Consider the following 18,211-nt stretch of genomic DNA (forward strand, 5'->3'; position numbering starts at 1 on the left):
AACATTTCACGGCCCTGTGTGTGTGTCACCAGCTCTCTGACGAAGGAGCGAACGGCTCTGCTGCAAGTGAAGAACAACATGGCCGCCGATCTGGAGCGCCTCCTTAACCATCGCGAGGTACATTTTAGGACCCCTTATTCTTCTTCTATCATAACGTGAATTATTCAATGTTTTCCCCCGTCGTTGTGTTTCGCCTGATTCAATTTGCATAAAAGGCAGTAAAGTCGGTAAACGACAAGAAGAAACAACAAAGCCCCGAATGAGCCAGTCGTGCCTGTTTGCCTCTTCTCTCCTCGTCCACGGGAGTCGCTTTTAAAACAAACCTTCAGGCTTTTCACACCAGACGAGTTCTCTCACTGTGTTGCAACAATTCCTTCAAGATGATGTGTGTGTGTGTGTGTGTGTGTGTGTGCGTGCACGTGGGAACAGGCCCCCCCCCCTCCCCCTCTGCTTGCTTGCTTGCCTGCCGTTTGCTGTATGAAGTATGTGCCCTGTCATAGACAGCTGTTCCTCAGCCTGGCTGTTTGAGATGCCACCGCAGTTTGTGTGTGTGTGTGTGTGTGTGTATGTGTGTGTGTGCGCACGTTTACGCGTGTGTGTGACATGCCAGGGCTCATGTCCTCAGGGGTGATAAATAGAACAGTGAAATGGCCCTGCTGCATTCTACCCCAGCAAGACCCCTTGAAGCTTGTTGAGCCTCGGGGGGTGGGGGGGGGGGGTTCGCCCTTAAGAGCTTCACCCGGCCCGCTGCTTCTGGACACACGTCATTATATACATAATCTTCACGAAACATGCTTAACATCTGGCACCCCCCTCCCACCCCATGTGTGACACTGCAGGAGTTTGCCATGATGAAGCAGGTCCTCCTCAACATGCGCTCCAAACAGGAAAACGCTTTGAGCCCATTGCCGACAATCAAAGGCGATACGAGGAGCTCCGGCTCCAGCAACCGACGCTCCAAGACGCTCCAAGACGAGTCGCCCGACAAGCCAAAACCTACCGTGTTTGTAAGTGTCAAAACCAGGCCAACACCCAACGTGAGTCAGACGAGGGAACACGCCAGGTTGGCAGGGTGGACGTTAGCGACTCTTTTGTCAGTTGGGTTTCATTTGAGCAACACTCATAAAGCTTGAGACTTACGACACAACAATGGTGGTGCTTTGCCACGACTTTTACCGACGAGGGCTGCATACTGAAAAATTGAACGATGGCGGGCCCTTGGAGATGCTAAAACCAATCTAATGCATGTCAATATATGCTAGGCTATCGTCAAACGTCCACATCTTAGGTGATGTTAGGAATGGGATATATTCCCTCTGCTTTGACCAAGACATGTTGATAACATCACATATATTGTTATATATCACGCTAACATGTTTTATCACTGTTAGCATAGGGAAAATATTCCATTCCTATCAACAAGCCTTCAGCATGCCTTGTTCAAAGCTGAAGAAAACTTCCTAAAATCAGATATACGTATTGTTAGATATTACACTAATATGTTTTGTCACAGTTGGGAATGGAATATGTTTCCTTTGCTTTGAAGAAAACATGTTCAAGGCTTATTGATAGCAGAGGAAACATATTCCATACCTAATGATATGTCTTAATAATAATTCTGTGGTGTCATGGTACACGCCCCGCGCTTGGGCGGCGGGGTTGGGGGCATCAGGAATACCTGGTACCTGGTAGAAAGCATTCATGCGATTGACCCACAGTTTGGTGACCCTAAAAAGGGAAATGCCAAAAGTGAAAAAGTAGTTAACTGTAAATATACGCAAATGTATATTTATACATGCGTCCATTTTCTATGCCGCTTATCCTCATTAGGATCGCGGGGGGTATGCTGGAGCCTATCCCAGCTGTCTTCGGGCGAGAGGCGGGGTACACCCTGGACTGGTGGCCAGCCAATCACAGGGCACATATAGACAAACAACCATTCACACTCACATTCATACCTATGGACAATTTGGAGTCGCTAATTAACCTAGCATGTTTTTGGAATGTGGGAGGAAACCGGAGTACCCGGAGAACATGCAAACTCCACACAGAGATGGCAGAGGGTGGAATTGAACCCTGGCCTCCTAGCTGTGAAGTCTGCGCGCTCACCACTCGACCATCAGTGATGTTATATTATTTAATATTATATTATATGAATCTTATTTGATATACTGTATGCCAAATGTCATTAAAAAAAATGACGTATGGTGCTAAAATGGTCCCTGGGCCACACTTTGGACATCCCTGCTTTACAAATTAAACATTTTTTTAAAATGTCAATAATCCACAAACACACACACAGCACTTCATGTTACATTGTTGAAGTTTTATATCAAAGAAAATAAGTAGTTTATACGTCCAACCAGTCCAGCTACTTCATTCCAGTTTCCTTCTTTTGTTTCACTTGCAGACCAAAAGAGAAGCTCCTGATTGGTACCAAAGACTGAAGCAGAAACCCAAACAATGACTGAAAAAAACAACAACATTCTTAACATGTTTTTACCTCATATTTGTTTTTGTTTTGTTTTTTTAAATAAACTTTCTCCGAGCGTTTTCTTGTTCTCCCACGCGGTCAGATGTTCCCCAGGTAACACATTCCTCGCTAAGTGCCCAAATATTCTTCTTTCCTGGCACCCTTTGCCGTGATTGTGTCCATCAATCATAACATCATCATGGTTTCCACTCGTTCGTACGTTGGAAGCTTGACATACTTTTATCACATCGTAGTGTACCAAGGATACCCACCTGGTAGTCATTGTTGATACTGCTGCTGCTGCGCAATAATTATTGAGTACAGTACATTGCTTAACAACCGTACCGGAATTTCCTACTTCATACCTGGCCGGGTTATAAAGGCTTTTTTTTTTTTTAATTTACATTCTTGTGTTTATCTTATTCTGTAATGCATGCTCTCACTCTTCAACAAAGTAGAGGACAAATATCAGAATTTGCATTGTTGTTTTTATAATGAATCATTTGAAAGCATTGTATGTTATTTTACTAGTAATATGTTTGTGTAAGCTGACTCTTCTACTTATACGCCACTGCACACAAAAGGCTGAAAATCTGTCAAAACATGCACACGTACCGTGTTGCCGGTGCTATTATTTTACGGATGAATACACCGCACAAAGATGCAGTTATTAAACTATGACTTGAAATTTCTCACACAGCTCAAAGTGCTCTACAGAAACACCCCCTTGTAACTTTAAGGGTGTGATACTGATTTCATTAATTCATTTTCTACCGCTTATCCTCACGAGGGTCGCAGGGGGTGCTGGAGCCTATCCCAGCTGTCTTCGGGCGAGAGGCGGGGTACACAATCACAGTCCAAATATTACAAGAAGAACATGTAGTATGAAGATTCATTCATTTTCTACCGCTTAGCCTCAAGAGGGTTGCGGGGGTGCTGGAGCCTATCCCAGCTGTCTTCGGGCAAGAGGCGGGGTACACAATCACAGTCCAAATATTACAAGAAGAACATGTAGTATGAAGATTCATTCATTTTCTACCGCTTAGCCTCAAGAGGGTTGCGGGGGTGCTGGAGCCTATCCCACCTGTCTTGGGGCGAGAGGCGGGGTACTCAATCACAGTCCAAATATTACAAGAAGAACATGTAGTATGAAGATTGATTCATTTTCTACCGCTTAGCCTCAAGAGGGTTGCGGGGGGTGCTGGAGCCTATCCCAGCTGTCTTTGGGCGAGAGGCGGGGTACACCCTGGACTGGTGGCCAGCCAATCACAGGGCACATATAGACAAACAACCATTCACACTCACATTCATACCTATGGACAATATGGAGTCGCCAATTAACCCAAGTTGAAATATTAAAGAAGTTGCCATAAAGTTGTAATATAATGATAAACCAACTAAATCTAGAATTACAGTAGCTTTGGGAATGTTAAATATTAAAGAAATATTATGGGAACAAAGTCCAAATATTACAAGAAGAACATGTAGTATGAAGATTCATTCATTTTCTACCGCTTAGCCTCAAGAGGATGGCGGGGGTGCTGGAGCCTATCCCAGCAGCTCCCACCTGAGATGTTTTACACACGGCACAGTGGAGGGGGGCATCGTGATGCTTCAATGGACCTGTGGAGCTTCAGATTGTGCAAGGGCGTCAAATGGCACCTGGCTATGTGGAGACGTCTGTGTGGTATGACTGCCTCTTTCAACAGGACAACTCTTTAGTGCACAATACCCCCATGACGAGGCTGCTTCCAGAGGAATAAGCTCACCATTTTGGACCATCCTGTGTGTTTCCCTGGTCGAAATCCAGTTGAGAATATTTGGGAATGGAAGGCAAGGGAAGTTTACAAAAATGGACATCAGATGCAGCAATCTATTTTTGCTCTTTTTAAGCATTACTGGAACTTCCTTCATTGGTGCATTGATTTCACATAGCTAAATACAAAGGGGGCTGCACGGTGGTCAAGTGGTTAGCGTACCGACCTCACAGCTAGGAGACCCGAGTTCAATCCCACCGTCTCTGTGTGGAGTTTGCATGTTCTCTCCGGTTTCCTCCCACATTCCAAAAACATGCTAGGTTAATTAGCATGACTCCAAATTGTCCATAGGTATGAATGTGAGTGTGAATGGTTGTTTGTCTATATGTGCCCTGTGATTGGCTAGCCACCAGTCAAGGGTGTACCCCGCCTCTCGCTTGAAGACAGCTGGGATAGGCTCCAGCACCCCCTTGTGAGAATAAGCGGTAGAAAATGAATGAATGAATATTGAAATATTTCTGGCCACCTTATGTTGTATATTCGTAATATGAGGTTTTCAGCTCATATTTTCATATTATGACTTTCATATTATATTCATTCTTTCATTTTTTACTGCTTATCCTCACGAAGGTCGCGGTGGGTGCTGGAGCCTATCCCAGCTGTCTTCGCAAAACCCACGCATGCACAGGGAGAACATGCAAACTCCACAGAGATGGCCGTGGGTGGAATCGAACTTGGGTCTCCTAGCTGTGTGGCCTGCGTGCTAACCACTTGACCTTTCATATTATATATTATGACTTATTAGTATCAATGTATTATGTTTTTCTTTTTGCAGTGTGCTTTTTTTGTTCTATTTTCCCACTAAAAATGCAACACAGGCTTCACTTTGGACCCCCCTGGGAAATTAATATGTTTGGATTGCTTTTGCTTTACTTTTTTAAATGTACAATCCTCCAAAATCGGTTGTTTTTAAGCGCATTATTAATTGATTTAATCAAAAATCCCATGTTGCGTGTACCCACGGTTTGTTTAACCTTGACTCGCCCTTGTGGATGTGCACGTCGTTAATGTATTTAGATGGAGTTCAGGGCGGTGGCCACAGTCAATGAATGATGGCAGCCTTTTTAAAGGTCTGGTAGGCGGTGCTGTGTTTACACCAGGCCCCGCTCCGCCCTGAACGCCGCGCATAGAAAACTGATGGTGGGCCGCCGGAGGAGGCGAGACAAGTGCAAACCGGGATGTAAGCACGATCGTCGGACTTGTACTCCCTCCCCCCGGGCTCGTCTGTAGCAGCATCCTTATTCTCTTTCTTCATTTTACCACCTTAAAAAAATCTTATAAGAAGTATTTTTTTTTTATTATCCCCTTTTCTTTTTTTTGGAGGGGGAGCTCCATGGCTGCGACACTAGCGATGAGCGACGGCGGACACGAGGAGCCCTTCTTCCCGCTGCACAAGGCGTCCTTGCCGGCTGGATTTCACATGGAGGACTCGGCGTTATTCGGCTTGGAGTGCAAGATGAGCGATTCGGATCGAACCGGACACAGCGACTACACTCAGGTAAATCGTTGCATTACTCATTTGTGTCTGTTTTGCGATTCAATGGGCGTGGCGGCTGTTTTTTTTTTTCGTGCACCATTTGCGGTAAACACGCCATGCAATGAATGCATGCATGCATGCATGGCGTGGCGTGTTTTCATCTTGCAAGTGCAGCCAGTTGGTGAGCAGTTGTCGTAGACTCAGACGACAACTGACCCTGGTCTGAAAGGTCCCACTAACTCCGCAGGACAGCCGGTTCGAAGGGACCGGAGCAGCTTAGAAATAGCAACCCCAACCCCTGTATCACTACTACCGCATGGAGGCATGGGTGTTTCCCCCCCTTTTTTTTTTTTTTTTAAATTCCCCTCTTCTGTGCAGCTTTCCTTGCAAATCCTGCATGGAAAAATGGGAATATGGAAAGATGCATTCAGGTTTCTGAGTTCAGTTTTACATACAGAGAGGGAATGTGGCATCCGCTTATTGATGAGTACTTGGTAAATGTCTTAGTGCTGACGCGCCAATCAAATGTCACCCCCCCCCCATACACACACACACACAAGGTGGTTTCATGACACCTACTTAAACTGTTTTATTTGTCGTCTTGCAACAGGCAAAGTGCGAAATGGACCGCTATCTCTCCCCTCTTCCCGACGGTCAGAAGTCCCAAAGAGACAACGCAACAGGGGTGGATGCTTATTTCGGAGAGGAGCAAAACGGAGCTCCGTATACCCTGAATATGAATCTTTACCTCCCCGATATGACGTACCTGAGAACAACGGGCTTGGGGCAACTTCCGCGGGCGCCCCAGCCCCACGAAAACCTCCAAGTCCAAGTCAAAACAGAAACAGCGGCGGCGTGCTTCTCCCAGAACCTTGAGGCTCACTGCCCCGGCACGACACCCACGAGTAGCTGCAGCACCTCGGGGCACGCCCCTGCTGGTATCGCTATGGAAACCTCCACTGTAAACATACCGGGGTTGCCAGATTTCACCAGCGCTTTCAACCAGCAAGGAAGCGAGACTCTGGTACCGGAGGTCTTCATCAAACAGGAAATGTCGCCCGGGTTCGAGCAGCTCCAGCATCACGACAGCGGCGCCTCGCTATTCCAGCTCCTGATATCCGGTTTGGATCATCACCACGGCGACGCCATGGAAGCTCAGCATCAGCACATGCAGCACGGCTTCCGTAGCTCCCCGCAAGATCAAACGGTTAAGTCTTCCTTCTGCGGCGGCCCCGCTTACTCCCGCCCCCTCGCTCAGACGCAAGCTCACTTCTTCCAGCAGGCGCCCTACCTGCCGCCGTCGCCGCCCAGCTCCGAACCGGGCAGCCCCGACAGACAAAAGGAGCTCCTCCACACCATGTCCCCGCCTCCTTCTTACGCGGCCACTATCGCCTCCAAGCTGGCGGGCAGCGCCCCCGTCCCCCACCCATCGGGGGCGGCTCCCGTTACGGGACAAACTGCTGTGCCGCTTCCCCATGCCCCCGCCGCAACACAGGCCTTGACCCCGGTGCGCTACAACCGTAGGAACAACCCAGACTTGGAGAAGCGGCGGATTCATCATTGTGACTACCCAGGTTGGAACAAAAACCACATGATTAGCATTGCTGTGTTTTTATTACCTCCACCAAGGACGTCTTGTCTTTGGGACGCAACATATTTGCATCACTGCTGAACCGAAAATGAATTTGAAGTCTTTGGAGGTGTAGAACTAATTCATTCATTCATTCATTTTCTACCGCTTATCCTCACAAGGGTCGCAGGGGTGCTGGAGCCTATCCCAGCTGTCTTCGGGCGAGAGGCGGGGTACACCTTGGACTGGTCGCCAGCCAATCACAGGGCACATATAGACAGTCACAGTCACAATCACAGTCCAAATATTACAAGAAGAACATGTAGTATGAAGATTCATTCATTTTCTACCGCTTAGCCTCAAGAGGGTTGCGGGGGTGCTGGAGCCTATCCCAGCTGTCTTCGGGCGAGAAGCAGGGTACACAATCACAGCCCAAATATTACAAGAAGAACATGTAGTATGAAGATTGATTCATTTTCTACCGCTTAGCCTCAAGAGGGTTGCGGGGGTGCTGGAGCCTATCCCAGCTGTCTTCGGGCGAGAGGCGGGGTACACAATCACAGTCCAAATATTACAAGAAGAACATGTAGTGTCAAGATTCATTCATTTTCTACCGCTTAGCCTCAAGAGGGTTGCGGGGGGTGCTGGCGCCTATCCCAGCTGACTTCGGGCGAGAGGCGGGGTACACAATCACAGTCCAAATATTACAAGAAGAACATGTAGTATGAAGATTCATTCATTTTCTACCGCTTTGCCTCAGAGGGTTGCGGGGGGGGCTGGAGCCTATCCCAGCTGTCTTCAGTGCGAGAGGCGGGGTACGCCCTGGACTGGTGGCCAGCCAATCACAGGGCACATGTAGACAAACAACCATTCACACTCACATTCATACCTATGGACAATTTGGAGTCGCTAATTAACCTAGCATGTTTTTGGAATGTGGGAGGAAACCCACGCATGCACGGGGAGAACATGCAAACTCCACACAGAGATGGCCGAGGGTGGAATTGAACCCTTGTCTCCTAGCTGCATGGTCTGCATGCTAACCACTCGTCCACCGTGCCGCCAGTGCTAATTCAAATTGGCATAATAATTGTGTGTCATTATGGTTGTTATGCGTGTTTTTAAACGAGTACGAGTAATTAGTACGAGTTTCTGCTGAGTGAAAACAATTTGAAGTTGGCCGTCGAGCTTTCAGCCATGAGTTCTCACACTTTGTTGAGGTTGTGAAGATATGACTGGTATGATGACGATGGAATGAACCTGTTTGTGTTAATTAAGCAGGCCTGTTTGTCAGCATGAAGGCTCCTAGCACCAGTGCTTGTTTAACATGTGTGTGTGTGTGTGTGCGAGCATTGGAATTAAGAAAGAAAAAAAAAAAAAGATCTCACGGGAGCTCCTCGATGTGCAGCTACTTGCAGGCCGCGTTAGCGCGTTAGCGTCATCGTGTAAAACTGCATGTTTGCGCACGTCTAACGTCTTAAATTCAAATGAAGTATGCGTCACGGAGAGATTCCCGCTCCTTCAGCAGCAACCCGGTCTCCATTTCTACAAAGGGAAAGTGTCACTTCAGTTACACTGACTCCTTGGCAGTCGGCATAACTAATAATAATGGTGAGCGTGAATTGTCTCGGCTTTCATACGAAAGCAGGTGTGGCCCGCGTCTGCCATCATTGGATTAATCCGTCGAGGCCATTTTTAATTTTATGGCATACACGACCTGCCAGTTTAACAGCGTCGGTTTCTTATGAATCAGATGTCTTACATGCCACAGAGAAGAACACCATGTACAAAAACACAATGGCAAGAACTCCATCTAGAATCAGGTTGTTTTATGGTAATGGTAATGGTTTAATTTCATTTGAACATGCATCAGATTACAATTGAATGCATCACATAATCAGTTCACAGTTCCACATGTCCAAAAGGAGTAGGAAGAAGCAAAGCTTATTAAATCCTACCCCTCCATTTGGTACTTTTACCATCAGTAACTGTTACATTTGTTCACTTCCTGCTTTCATAATATAATTTTAAATTTTTTTTAATGATTTTTTAATTTATTTTATTATTTATTTATTATATATATATATATATATATTATTTATTAATGTATTTTTTAATTTTATTATTTTATTTATTTTTGTCACATACCAAAGTACAAGGCGATATGACCATACAATGACATAATGGGTACCATAGTAACTGTCAATATAGTCATGATGTGCTATATATATATATACATATATATATATATATATATATATATATATATATATATATATATATATATATATATATATATATATATATATATGTATATGTATATATATATATATATATATGTATATGTATATATATATATATATGTATATATATATATATGTATATATATATATATGTATATATATATGTATATATATATATATATATGTATATATATATATATATGTATATATATATATATGTATATATATGTATATATATATATATATGTATATATATATGTATATATATATATATATATATATATGTATATATATATATATGTATATATATATATAGCACATCATGACTGGTCAGTTCACAGTTCCACATGTCCGAAAGGAGTAGGAAGAAGCAAAGCTTATTAAATCCTACCCCTCCATCTGGTACTTTTACAATCAGTAACTGTTACATTTGTTCACTTCCTGCTTTCCTAATATAATTTAATTTTTTTACAAAAGTTTTTTAAATGTATTTTATTATTTATTTATTATTATATATTTTATATTATATATATTTATTATTTTATTTATTATTTATTAATGTATTTTATTTTATTTTATTTTATTATTCTATTTATTTTTAATTTTTTTTTTTTGTCACATACATAGGTACCATAGTAAGTGTCAATATAGTGATATATATAGCACATCATGACTGGTTCAAGACTCTTCATCCTTGTATTTAGCAAACATCAACTGCTTGTATTGCTCAATCCATTCCATAGTTTGATTCCACATACTGAAATGTAGGCAGTTTTGCTTTGCTTTTATTTGGGGGTGTTTCTTATCACATCGCCTCTAAGTCAGGTGTCCATAGTTAGGTAGACTTCTAGATCTGAGATGGAGGAATGTCTTTCTGATGCAACGTTTATATTGAATCTAATCACTATCTCCTTCCATGTGATTGACACGTTTGCCTCCCTCCCCTTTTACCAGGCTGCGAGAAGGTCTACACCAAGTCGTCCCATCTGAAAGCTCACCTCAGGACCCACACGGGTAAGACCTTCTTCACTTCCTTACTTCCTCTCCTTTTCCCAAATAACTGCACAGCAAGAAAACAAGCGCCCCCGAGTCGTATTTCGGGGGGGCCTGCGCTGGCACGGTTGTTGTCAGGCAGAGTGTTGTGTTCCTGGCATGCGTGTGTAAATGTACCCTGTACCCAATATACTGTTCCATCAAACAGGTGGAAGTGACATGCTTGACGCTCTCCAGATTAGCATGTGCTACATTGCGGATAACACAGCATCTACTCGGTTGGTCGTCTTTTGTCAGCAGGTTTAACCCCCCCGAAAAAAACTTTGTCTTTGTTCGTCTTGCAGAGGTTGATGAGGCAAGAAACCGTTCGATTCTAATGCAGATGTAAAAAACGTAGCATAGCATTTTTAGTTATGTAGAAATGAATAACGCAGTAAAGGAACCATAGTCAGTAACTCGATTCAAACCCGCAGTAATGTCTGTTTCACGTTCTGTGGTTGTCATCATACTTTCCTCACAATAAAAGCCAAAGAACAAGCAAAACACAGTTGATTTTTTTAGTGCAGATCGAGATTGATTTGTTTTTAGCCAACTTATCATAGCGTGTTCCTTAACTTCCTAATGGGTAATTCATGAATCGTAGCTTTTGATTTATTATTAAATTGTACCAGTTTTTGGGTGGTAGACCAGGTATTTTTACTTTTTTTTTTTCAATTTAAAAGTACACAATAACAACAGCAAATTTTGTGTATTTCAGCACGTAACAAATCATTTTGCACATAACAAATTAGTTATTTTTAGTTTTTTTTTTTACTTTTTTTTAATGTAAAAGTACGTAATGATAAATTTTGCAAGGATTTGAGCAAAAAAAAAAAAAAGGGTTTTATATTTTTGTTTTCATTTTGCACGTAACAAATTAGTCCCGTGCCGTTTACTGTGTCGTTAAGTGCCAAAACGAGGCACCCTACGCTTTGCTGACTCACCGGCCGTGTGACGGCTAAATAACCCGCCATGGGGCCAAAGAAAAGTTGCGGGTTAGCATTTTTAATAAAGAAAGTGTAATGTAAATGTAAATATTATGTAAATATTCATATACATATAATTATTCAGTAGAAATTGCGTTTTTTTTAATATTTTTGGGTACCTCAAACAGATTCATTGGACTTACATGATTTCCTTTGGGAAAAAAAGTGCCGGGGGTTCCATACGTTTGAACAAATTAATAACTAAAACCGAGGTACCACAGTATAAAAAAAGCTGTGTGTGCAATTTATTATTAAATTGTACCAGTTTTGGGGTGTTAGTCCATGTGTTTTTACTTTTTTTTTTAAATGTAAAAGTACACAATAACAAATTTTGCAAGTATATGTGCAACAAAAGGGTTTTTTTTTTTTTTTTTTTTTTTTTTTTTTTTTTTTGGCACGTAACAAATTTGTCTCGTGCCATGTACTGTGTTGTTCAGTGCCAAAACGAGGCACCCTATGTGTTGCTGACTCACCGGCTGTGTGACGACTAAATAATCCGCCATGGGGCCAAAGAAATTATTCAACAAAAAGGTTTTGTATTTTTGGTTTTTTTTTTGGCACATAACAAATTAGTCCTGTGCCGTGTACTGTGTCGTTCAGTGCCAAAACGAGGCACCCTACGCGTAGCTGACTCAGAGATCGAACAGATTCATTGGACTTACATGATTTCCTTTGTTAAAAAAGCGCCTGGGTTTCCATACGTTTGAACAAATTAATAACTTAAACCAAGGTACCGCCGTATAAAAAAGCGGTGTGTATCCATAAAAGGTGCGCAGGACGTATCGGCGTGCTATCTACGCCATACCAGCCTTAGACCTCCTTCCAGTCTTCTCACGTTTTCATCATCCCGGCTATTAGTTTGGACGAGCAGAAGCGACAACAAACAAGCCTGGGGAAGGTGTTTGGCCGCACCTCAGAGCAGCTAACTAAACAAAGCTTCTGTTGATATCTACACATTCCGTGTCTACACACGGACACACACACAAGGGGGGCAAGGACACACGCCTAAAAAAGTCACTCTCGCCAGTGCTTGGAAACCCCCAATACCGGGACCTTTCAGTTAAGACGTAGCGGCTTGTTGCAACCCTTAAAATGAAAAAAGATGCACAAGCGATTTCCTTTTTTTGTTTTTTTTTCTTTTCATTCATCTCACCATCTTCCTTCACCCCCCCCCCCCCTTCTTTCCTTTTGTCTCTTAGGCACACACACACACACACACACACACACACCTGTCAGTAATCTGTATGAGATGATTCCTAATGCGTTTGGGTCCCTGTGGGAGTCCCCACTCTAATCTCCATCAACATCCATTATCCTGATTGTTTGTGTGTCTGTGTTGTGTGTGTGTTGATGTGTGTGTGTGTTGATGTGTGTGTGTGTGTTGGAGAGTGTATTGGCGATATGAACTCTCCTCCCAGTTCATTCCTTTTCCGCCTGCTCCGTCCTTATTGTGTTGTGCATGTTGATGAGTTTGTTTTTTTTATCACAAAAACAACACAACATTTGTAGTGTAGCATTGTTTACATGAAGATGGCGTCTTATAGCATAAATCCTTATGATGCTGTATTACCTGATTAGTCAGGAAGTAGCCATTACATATTATATATAAGCACAGAAGCATGTCTTTTTAAATCAATTATTATCACTAAAATATTGTAACGTCCCATACTAATTGTCTAGAGTTCAAATATAATATTTAAGATTTTTAAGATTATATTAAATGTGGTAAATTGACTTTAAGATTGGGAAAAAATAAGAATAAAATAAATAAATGGTATGGTAATGGTGGCTTTAAATTGCTTTATACTCGTATTATACAATATAATAAACATAATAACATAAGAGTAATGTGACTAATGTGTGTCACATGACATGTGATCCCTAGGGGACCTTAGTGGTGGGTGGACAGGAAGTGACGTTGGAGGTTCAGAGTTGAGTTTTAGCTTGTCTGGTCTGTGTTCCTATTATTATTATTATTTATTATTATTATTATTATTATTATTATTATTATTATTATTATTATTATTATTATTATTATTATTATTATTATTATTATTATTATTATTATTACACTAGCATTAGTCTTATTTATGACTTAAATGGCTTATTTCCTGTTATTATGTCTACTATATTGGGGAATAGGAGTGTAAAGGTAACTGTAGGGGTGCTATTTCATGTCTAGAGGGCTCTAATAATCCTACTCTGTGAAAATCGTTTAGCTAATTAACCGCGATGAATGAGGATTTACGTTATTACTGGGGAGTCCACAGTGCGGCCTGCGGGCCATTTGCGGCCCACGGCTGTTTTTTATTTGGCCTGTGGCACATTCTAAAAATATAAAGTAATATTAATGTAATTAATAAATAATTTTTGTAGCATCTGTTATTTTTTTAAATCATAATATTATGAGAACCAAACAAAGATAATAAAACAAAAAAATAAAAATTGTGTAATATTATGGAAATGCCGTCAAATTATGATGGGAATTATGGCATAATATTACAGAAAGAAAAATTAAAAAAAAGAATAAAAATTGTGTTATATTATGGAAATGCCGTCAAATTATGATAGGAATTATGCCATAATATTACAGAAAGAAAAATTAATAAAAAAATAAATAAAAATTGTGTAATATTATGGAAATGCCGTCAAATTATTATGGGAATTTTGACATAATATTACAGAAAGTAAAATTAATAAAAAATAATAAAAATTGTGTAATATTATGGAAATGCAGTCACATTATTATGGGAATTTTGGCATAATATTACAGAAAGAAAAATTAATAAAAAATAATAAAAATTGTGTAATATTATGGAAATGCTGTCAAATTATTATGGAAATTTTGGCATAATATTACAGAAAGAAAAAATAATAAAAGAAGAATAAAAATTGGAAAAAAAGAGCAAAGTTGATGCTAAGAGTCCCCTTTATCACAAAGCAGAGATGCTGTTTTTTTATTGAAATATGTAAATAACTTCATGTTCTGGTTTATACAAAATGAAAGTGGCCCTGAACGGGGCCCTCGATGAAGTTTGAACACCCCATCTGTATTGAATCGGCGACACGTCCTTCGTTGTGGTCGTTTACGACAAATTATTCTTCACAGCTTTCGAGGGAGCCGTGGAGCACAAAAGGCCCCAAAATTCCGTACTGTCTCTTTAAGAAGACGGCTTAGTTTAAGGATGATCGGGATGACAGAGTGACAAGCGTCGTTACACAAGAAAAACAAAGCCGTCACCACCACCACCGCGGGGAGTCGCGTACCTACGTCAAACCCGTCTTTCCCGTTCCTGCTAATCCGTCTGTGTGTGAATTCACCACAGCTCGACTCGGATCTCGGGAATTCCTTGTCATCTCCGCTGATCCGTCCTCTTTATCCCTTATGTTACAGGTGAGAAACCCTACAGGTGTACGTGGGAAAGCTGCGACTGGCGTTTCGCCCGCTCCGACGAGCTGACCCGCCATTACCGGAAACACACGGGCGCCAAACCTTTCCAGTGCGCCGTGTGTTCCCGTTCCTTCTCGCGTTCCGATCACCTTGCCCTGCATATGAAGAGACACCAGAACTAGCACTTGACCTTGTAAAACAAAAACAAAAAAAGCACCCCCTAGTGGTGCTGTTTGGTACTTTCCTAGTTGGTGCACTGGGAACAAACACGGATTTGTGTAAAGTAGAACGATATACTCGATACTGACTCGCTTTCTACGGGGGAGAAGACAAAGAAAGGGGGGGGGTTGCAGTCCTTTTCGGGAATGAAAGCACTTAATCCTCAATTCTCTGGAATTCTCTGTTGTTTATTTGCAAGCCAAATTTGTGTTTACATCATATTTGTTACTTCCTATTACCAAATGTTTTGGTTTGCACTAGAAATGAGTCAAATAGAACCGTTCGTTCGTTCATGCGGATGCAAAGAAGGAAGGGAAATGGCCGACTTATGGAAGGATTTTTTTTTTTTTTAAATTTCAGCCAGCGATGGAAGAGAGAGAGAGAGGGGGGGGTTGCCAAAGAGCAGCAATTAAGTGATCAATTATTAATTTTGTCTTTTAGCGAGCAGACAAACAAAAAAAAAAAACGGCGTATCTTGCGTGCTTCTTTTTTTTTTTTTTTTTTTTTTTTTTAAACCAAAGTTGATCATCTTCACTTTATTAAAAACCTTATTAAAAAGTGCCTCTAGTCTGATTTGTGTTATGTAAACAAATTGTAGCTGTGATGCACTGAGACTTTAAACAATCACGGTGCTCTTTAACGTTTTTTTTTTTTTTTAATATTTTTTTAAATTTTCTTTTTACGCCTTTTTCCCGATCAAATGTTTCCTGTTTGTCCGCATGTTGTTGATTTTGCGTGTTTCATATTTTGACCCCCCCATGCAGGTAGCATCCAGACAATATAGCACTGTAACTGTATCATGTATTTATTTGTATCACCTGTCTTCTTTGCCCCCCCCCCACCACCCACCGCCACACTCCCCCCGTGCAAAAATGCCTTAATGTAAATACATATCGATGCACTGTAAATACACTTTTTTGTTGTTGTTTTTTTTTAGCTTTGTTTTGTAAACAAAAGGGCAACAGGAGGAAATTGCCCTGCATTCAAATTTTTTTTTCATGCAATTGTTTTATATTTTTGCCTTTTTTTTTTGTTCTTGTTTCTTTCATTGGTAAACGTTCCAAAGACAAAAGTTGTTGTTTTTTTTTCCTTCAACTGAGTGAAACCTAATAAAAATCAACTGACACTTTTACACACGCTTTGGACATTTTTTTTTACATTTTCTATGGTACCCATTATGTCATTGTATGGTCATATCACCTTGTACTTCGGTACGTGACAAAAAAAGTAAAAAATATATATTTAAAAAGTATTTTAAAAATTATTTAAAAATTATAAAAAATTATAAAAATGTAAATACACTTTTTTGTTGTTTTTGTTAGCTTTGTGTTAAGTATTTTAAGAATTATTTAAAAAATTATAAAAAATAATAAAAATGTAAATACACTTTTTATTGTTTTTTTGTAGCTTTGTTTTGTAAATAAAAAGGCAACAGGAGAAAATTTCCCTGCATTCAAACTGATTTTTTTTTTCATGCAATTGTTTTATATTTTGGCCTTTTTTTGTTGTATTGTATGGTCATATCACCTCGTAGTACTTCGGTACATGACAAAAAATTATTATTATTTTTTAAAGTATTAAAAAATTATTTAAAAAATTATAAAAAAATAATACAAAATTTAAATACACTTTTTTTTGTTTTTTTTAGCTTTGTTTTGTAAACAAAAGGGCAACAGGAGGAAATTGCCCTGCATTCAAACTGATTTTTTTTCATGCAATTGTTTTATTTTTTTGCCTTTTTTTGTTGTATTGTATGGTCATATCACCTTGTAGTACTTCGGTACATGACAAAAAATTATTATTATTTTTTTTTAAGTATTAAAAAATTATTTAAAAAATTATAAAAAATTATAAAAAAATTAAATACACATTTTTTGGTTTTTTTTTTTTAGCTTTGTTTTGTAAACAAAAGGGCAATAGGAGGAAATTGCTCTGCATTCAAACTGATTTTTTTCCCATGCAATTGTTTTATATTTTTGCTTTCATTGGTAAACGTTCCAAAGACAAAAGTTGTTGTTTTTTTTTCCTTCAACTGAGTGAAACCTAATAAAAATCAACTGACACTTTTACGCACGCTTTGGACATTTTTCTTGACATCTTCTGACATTTTATAGAGCACAAGGTTAAAAGGTCAACCCCAGTCAGCTGTCATTAGTCTATGTTAGGACGTTGATAAGGTCAAAAAGCATTTAAGAATACTTTTAAACATACGTTATTCCATTCTAAAACATTCCGTTACTCCACAGGTGGCGTAACATTCCTAACAGTAAAAATATATCCTGAGTAATAAAACTAACCATGCATTTGAGACTTCCTTCTCCTGCTTGCCGCCTATTTCAGTGGATCCCGAGGTGTTCCAGGTCAGCTGAGAGACCTGGTCTCTCCAATGTGTTCTGTGTCTTCCCCGAGGTCTCGCCACGGAGAACCAGATGAGTCGTTTTTTTCTCCCGATTTTCTCGAGGATGACATTTCTTATCACTTTATCTCTTTAACTCATTCAATCCCAGACGTTTTTACACAAGGAAACCCCTTCAGTTGTGACAGTTTTGACTGATCTTTCAAGGCACACTGATGATTGTGTTCTACGGTTATATGAAAATGGAACCTACCAAAAGAAAGATTGGATTCCTGTCTTTGATCAGAAAAGAAAAAGTTTTCTTTCTACCTTTCTTTCTATTCTTTGGTCATCAGCAGTAGAACATAGGTAAGTTTCAGGAAAATATCAGTTGCCGACTAAAATGGGAGATGCATTTCAAGCATAACTTTCATTCATTCATTTTCTACCGCTTATACTCACGAGGGTCACGGGGGTGCTGGAGCATATCCCAGCTGTCTTTGGGTGGTCAGGTGGCCAGCCAATCACAGGGCACATATAGACAAGCAACCATTCACACTCACATTTATACCTATGGTCATATCACCTCGTACTTCGGTATGTGACAAAATATAAAAAAAAATGTAATTAAAAAGAAATAAAATAATAAAATTAAATTAAAAAATACA

The 18,211-nt window shown here is 40.4% G+C and overlaps 2 protein-coding genes across 2 annotated transcripts in view; both read left to right on the forward strand.

Moving 5' to 3' along the window:
- Window positions 1-3,508, forward strand: part of pibf1 (progesterone immunomodulatory binding factor 1) — a 30,721-nt gene extending 27,213 nt beyond the window's left edge. The window contains exons 16-18 of the mRNA XM_058058502.1: window positions 33-117; window positions 840-1,007; window positions 2,411-3,508. Of these exons, the coding sequence (XP_057914485.1) occupies window positions 33-117; window positions 840-1,007; window positions 2,411-2,467 (310 nt within the window). The 3' untranslated portion in view covers window positions 2,468-3,508. The remainder of the gene's footprint in view (window positions 1-32; window positions 118-839; window positions 1,008-2,410) is intronic.
- A 1,597-nt stretch (window positions 3,509-5,105) lies between these two features.
- Window positions 5,106-16,327, forward strand: klf5a (Kruppel like factor 5a). The gene is made up of 5 exons (XM_058059152.1): window positions 5,106-5,470; window positions 5,614-5,788; window positions 6,378-7,341; window positions 10,535-10,594; window positions 14,993-16,327. Coding segments are annotated over exons 1-5 (1,380 nt in total). The 5' UTR covers window positions 5,106-5,468; the 3' UTR covers window positions 15,172-16,327.
- Window positions 16,328-18,211: the final 1,884 nt, after the last annotated feature.

Source organism: Doryrhamphus excisus, chromosome 20 (assembly GCF_030265055.1).
Source record: "Doryrhamphus excisus isolate RoL2022-K1 chromosome 20, RoL_Dexc_1.0, whole genome shotgun sequence".
Lineage (NCBI taxonomy): Eukaryota > Metazoa > Chordata > Actinopteri > Syngnathiformes > Syngnathidae > Doryrhamphus > Doryrhamphus excisus.